Raw genomic sequence first — 6,269 nt, forward strand, 5'->3', positions numbered from 1 at the left:
TAAGAAGGGAAGTTTTAAAGAAAACATGATCCAGTAATGCCTTTATTTACCATAATTAATTATGCGGCTAAAACTTTTCATATACGTGACATTTTCCCCACATCCATTGATGCTGGAGATTTTAAAAGCCAACTATGAAGGTTAAAAAATTGGGTATAAGAAAATAGAGCATGTGTAGCATTATTCTTTTCTAAATGTTGGGAACATTTATGTGATTTAATTACGTCATATACAACATTAACCCTTCCATAATAGTTTTTGTACTTTTTCTTTTATTTTTTAATAACGAAGAACCTTTCAAAGGCAATGCCACTTTAATGATAAATTTATAGGGCACATTAACCTAATTGAAAGATTAGGAAAGGGTGATAAATTTAGAAGGCTAAGCATCACTTTCCTTTTATTTATTTTTTTTATTATAGGAGACACTTATCATTTTATTGTCGGTGTTGACATAGGAGATTGACGATTTTTGTCAACTTCAAACAAAAATTGGTAGCAGAGAGTTATTTGTCATTTTTACTAGCCCAAAACAGAGTTTTTACGCCATTTTCTATACCTTAGAGTGCGTGCTAATTATAAATAGTTGGATGTGACTTATTTTGCATTTATCCCCAGCGCCTAACCTACTTTAGAAGTTGGACTAGTCCTTTTGAAGAAGTGGACATGGTATTATGTTTAATGGGCCCCATCCACTCCTCTCTTAAAATTCATGAAAAATGCCACAACAACTGCACTGAAAATAGATAGGGTTTAGAAATCGAGTTAAGGAAATGGGGCCAGACCAAATTTGTTAACACGTAGAAGTGTGGAATAAAATAATTTATATATATATATATATATATATATATATATATATATATATATATATATTGTAGAAACGAAAAGAAAAGAAAGAGCATAATATTGTAGAAACCCTTAACATCAAGGTTGGTGCAACAGAAACCCTTTGAATGCATTTCTTAGAAAAAGTGGCCAAAATTAATACATTCTATGAATACAATCCCCTCCAATCATCGACAAAAAGCACACTGCATCAGCATCTTAGTGCCTCTTTGGTCAGACTACAGTGGTAAACATGCAACAACATTTTCTGGCCAATGGAAACGAGAAATGTGGGCTATCTACCAAACACAGGTGATGAGAGCTAGACCTGAATAGCTGGGCCAGCATATTTTCCCTGGCGCATATAGAGATCATCTGGTGTTTCTATCTCTGCAAGCCATGCATAATCCTCTTCTTTTCCGTTAATTATCTCCGTCCCGTTTCTTGCGGCTGCGGATGTTCAACAACCCACTCAAGTTAGTTGTCTAGATGTGATAACAAAAACAAGAAGACGAAGAAGGAATTACAGAGCTATATATATGTCCATAAGGGCAAAGCAGAAAGAGAGAAAAAGAAAACAATGACAATAAAAGGTCACATCAAGTTACTTACAGAAGGTTGAGTAAGGGTAGTCATGATAGTAAGTACATTTTCTGCCTGCTTCTTCTCTGTAGGGAGGTGAGAGGATGTCAAGCACAGCACAAGGGGTGACTGCGGTAAAACAATGCAAATTACCCCCACTCTTTTCATACAAAACTGTTGTCCCACACGGTGCTGTTAAAACCTTATCAACAGCCAACTTTGCCAATCTTACTGCAAATGAGAGAAATTTACATCAAAAGTTCCACCTATTGACCCTCAACATCTGGAAAATTGGAAATAAAGAGAAAGATATAGAACTATATGATCCTTCACAAAAGCTCATGAGTGTTACAACCTCTCTGATTCACAATAATAAGATAATGTCAAACTACTCGTGAAATTTGGCTGCTTCAGAATCAAGAAAACAGCCATCCTGTTGCTTTTCAGACGATTGTACAGCAATGCAAAAGAATAAAACTGCTCTTTCTCTCTCTTTCAGTAAACAGTGGCATTGCCAAGTTACATATGCAGACCAGCTATTGGCAATAACTGGTGACTACAAAAATTGGGGGAGATTGTAGAAGAGTAAAGCCCACATTTCACATATGATGTGCACAATACAATCATGCAAGCTGAAGTTATTTGATCATAACAGTCATCTGGAATCAAAGAGATGAGCTCAAATCAATGGTGTAAAATTTAGCCCATTGATTTATTTTTTAAGGGCTTCTTGGGACAAACCAATAGGGCAAAGTTCAACATGACCATCAAATTGGTAAATTATTATGGGAAATTGTGAGATTAAATCCCCATGCATAAAAAGCATGTTACAAGTTCCGTTCTCAGAAGATTTCTTGAAGTAGATAGGGGCTTCATAAGAGAAACTATCAGATGGGACATACACAGTAATCAAGCCAGAATGCCTTTTGCTAACTGTATGTCCTATAAACTTCCGCCACAAGCTAAAAATTACACAGAAAACATACCTGGAAAGGAACTTGGTCCCTTGCTTTTCTGGATTTGGGCAGGCTCAACCCAATCATAAGCTTTCACATGCAAAGAGCCATAGAGAACTTTGCTAAAAACAGTCATCCTGGGATGGTCATGGAGTGGAATAACTGCCGAAGTAGGAAAGCAGAATATACACATCTACAAATACAAATATAAACAAAAATGTCATACTCAGTATAAGTTATAATGAAACAGCTTGTCACAAGCACAACACCAGCCACACAGATAGCCACAGACACGTGCACAAAGAGGCAGTCTTAGATCCTGCTGTTAAATGATCTAAAGAACCAATCCCAATCTGTAAACAAAATTCGTCAAATAGGTCTTTTTTTTTTGTACATATTAGGAACTCCTATCGGCAGACTTAAACAAATTTTCATTCAGAAGATTATGAAGATGCTAGAAATTACCGTAAAACTATCACATTCATATATGTCCAGATAAGTTATTGGTTGTGCCCATCGTGCTACCCTGTTTAGTTCGGTAAGTCCAAAAAAGCCATGTCCTCGATCATCATCTGAATGTTCCTCTTTGAGGCCAACATCAGCTGGGCCAACTGTGTCTGTGATATCAATGATGAATCAGAAGCATAAAGCTAACATTTTACAACATAATGTGTATAAAATAAACATGAAATATAGCTTTCATGAGAAAAATGTATATCCATTACCTATCAGGAAGACAATGTTTAAGCAGGATGAAATTTTGTGTGGAAATTCCTAATCAATCTCCAATGATTCACATTTTAGAAATTGCAACTGTAGTAGAATTGACGCCATTCATCAATCAATCAAAAGAATCCCTTAATACAAGAAGCAAATTCGATTCTAAGGCCCCTACTGATGTCCTCCTCGCGTAATTGAGAATTCCAAAGATTAATTCCAAGATGACCCCCCCTACTGCCTACATTAGGATACCAAATGTATTCACAGAAAGTATGACATTCTGATACCAAAAGTATTCACTATTAAAAGAATCCAAATGCATAAAACCGATTTCCAAAATCAAGCAGAGCCTCAATTCTCTAATCTCACAATCGAAACACTGCAAACTATTAAACAAATTCACATAATTTGCAATACCCATATCCATAGTTGAGCCAAGTTTGCAAATTTGGACGGAAAAAGTTGGAAAACTAGATGTAATATCAAAGCGTATTGATGAAGTTGAAGAAAAAATGAAAAAAGTGAGGAATACCCAAGAGAGAAGAGAGGCTCTGGACAGCTTTAGAAGAGGGAGGAGGTGTCCCTGAGGCTGAGGGCGTGAAAGTCTTGTTGCAGAGGTCGTAGAGAGCCTGAACTTTGGAGCTCTTCTTGGACATGCTTAGGTACCTTAGAAACACAGAGGAATTGGCTTTGTGTTGCAAAAATATCCACGCCTTATCGGATGCTTTTTGGAATTTCGTAAACATTTTGGTCTCGCTTGAGATTTTGAGAGAGCGAGAGAGAGTGACTGCCGCAGTGACTTCTTTCTGTTCCTGCCGCTACATTACGTTGCTCAGACAGCCTTCATACGTGTTGGGTAATGGGTCAGCTAGATGGAGCCCAACAGGCTGTCCAAACCCATTTGATGCACGAGCTCCATTTACACAAAGCCCAAACGAGAAACGGCCCAGCCCGACACGCAGGCCAACAAGTCTGGGACATTTCTAACTTGTTAAGCAAGCTCATATGATTCGCCACAACATTATCTTCACCAGATAGCGCCGAATTAAAAGATTTACACTGAAAATAACTCGGTATACTTATCTTCGCCACCTAACCAGATCACATGATTTGAATTTTGAATTCCTTAAGATCATGAAACAACCCATATCTTTGATCAACGCTGAGCAGCGAATAAAGATGTGAGGTTGGAATCCAACGGGTGATAATCATCCCCAAAAGCCTATAAAGGGAAGCTACAGTTCATTATTAGGTACGTTGAGTTTTGATTGTGTTTATTGTTTCTCTTTAAACCTTTCATTAACTTAGGCATCAGAACTATCCCCCGCCGACACAACTCCGGCAGCTCTTATCCAGTTACTTTCTTTTCTCAGCAATGGACTCGGACATAGTAGCAGACTTAGACACAACGAAGAACCCGATTGATCCTTGGACATCCAATTACTCGGAGATAGTGCAGAGCCTTTCTTTCCTCAGTTAACATATTAGAACGTGCACATCATCACTCGGAAAACTATCATTAACAGTTTGGCGCCGTCTATGGGAACGTCTCGGAGATGGTGCAACCACGTTCACACCCTCTCCCTCCTCCAAAAGGCGTAGCTGGAACGTCTAACAATCCAAATGCTTAGTTTGAGGAGTTCAGGAAGCACATGAATGAGTTTGTAGAGGCATTGAAGAAGCAAAATGAAGATCTTGCTACTCGACTCACGGTGTCTGAGAGCCTTAATAGCTGAAGGGACCAAGAACGTGAAGAGAGGTGCACGAGAGCACACAGAGAGGTGTGAGCGAATCCGTTGAGAGAATCAAGCAGTGAGCCATGAGGACCATGTCAGTTCTGTCCATGGCAGCCAACATACTACTGTACAGAACCATGAGGAGAATCATGGGGAATCTCATCCTTCTCGTCACAAGGAGGGATCTCATCCTTCTCGCCGAGAACATGGATCCCACCATTCTCGTCGTGAGCATGATTTTCGTCGTGAGAATGATAGATCGCCTCATGAAAGTGAGAGATCTCGACGTAGTCCATCTATTCATTCTCATCACGAGAGACGACACGACACAGATGTGGAGGATCTCAAGAAGAAGATGGAAAAAAGGGCTAAACAGATTGCAGATGGAGAAGATGAAACACCGTCCGAAGATCTAATTCAAAGTACCAATTTGCCCTATACAGATCGGGTGATGAGGTATCCCCTCCCTAACAAGTTCAAGACCCCACGAGTGGATAAGTATGATGGCAGCGGAGACCCCACCGAGCATATGGAAAGCTTCCGAGCCCACTTTATTCTCCATGGCACTCCTGAACATGTCGAGCCTTCCCATTGACCTTGAAAGGACTAGCTAAAGATTGGTTTGGAGCACTGAATCCTAAGTCTGTGGATAATTTCAAGACTCTCGGATGCCTATTCTTAACTCAGTTCTTGGTGGTACGAAAGTGCAAGAAAAACCCTGCCTACCTCCTATCCCTCTAGCAAGGGAAGGATGAGTCGTTGAAAGAGTACATGCTGAGATTCAATCGGGAGAGGTTGATAGTTGAAAAGGTCAATGATGAAACAGTGCTTTCGGCTTTGATGAATGGAGTCAAAGCAGAAGGGCCACTGATGACCGAGCTTGCTCGGAAGAAGAAGTTGGTAACTCTTCCGCAGTTTACGAGTAAGGCTAAAGAGTTTATCAATCAAAAAGAAATGGTTGGAGCTTTAATGAAGTCCAAGGCAGAACTCCACCTAGCCAAACCCAGTGGCAAAGCACAAATGGAGGGTTCAGGAAAAAAGAGGAAGGATGAGAAAACACCTCTTAAGAGTCTACAAAAGAGGGGAGAGTCGCAACGCTAGCAAGGCCAAAAATTAACTCTGTTAAACACTATTGTAACTGATGTGTTCATGGAAATTAAGAGCAACTTGAACTTCAGATGGCCAACAAAGATGAGGACCCTTCTAACAAGCGTAACAATCAGAGATACTGTGAGTATCACAATGATCATGGTCAACCGAAGAGTGCATATCTCTGCGTTAACGAGATAGTAAATTTCATTAGAAATAGCAAACTGGTGAGGTTTTTGGCCGAGGAGCGAAACAGAGGTAGAGCCCCTCAAGAACCTCTATGAATAGTTGAAGGCTTTGAAAGAAGACAAGACGATTGTGTTGGTAGACAAAAAACATGATGACAAACTGAGGCAGGCTC

The 6,269-nt window shown here is 39.7% G+C and overlaps 1 protein-coding gene across 1 annotated transcript; it reads right to left on the bottom strand.

The window, feature by feature from the left end:
• Positions 1-906: 906 nt before the first annotated feature.
• LOC132184359 (2-aminoethanethiol dioxygenase, putative (DUF1637)) lies at positions 907-3,883 on the bottom strand. Its single transcript, XM_059597971.2, has 5 exons — positions 3,616-3,883; positions 2,829-2,980; positions 2,394-2,556; positions 1,438-1,638; positions 907-1,275 (listed from the first exon to the last, which is right to left on the bottom strand). Exons 1-5 carry the CDS (start codon positions 3,827-3,829, stop codon positions 1,148-1,150), a joined length of 858 nt encoding a protein of 285 aa, XP_059453954.2. The 5' UTR covers positions 3,830-3,883; the 3' UTR covers positions 907-1,147.
• Between the last annotated feature and the right edge of the window lie 2,386 nt (positions 3,884-6,269).

This window comes from Corylus avellana, chromosome 7 (assembly GCF_965113065.1).
Source record: "Corylus avellana chromosome 7, dhCorAvel1.hap1.2, whole genome shotgun sequence".
In the NCBI taxonomy this organism is placed as follows: domain Eukaryota; kingdom Viridiplantae; phylum Streptophyta; class Magnoliopsida; order Fagales; family Betulaceae; genus Corylus; species Corylus avellana.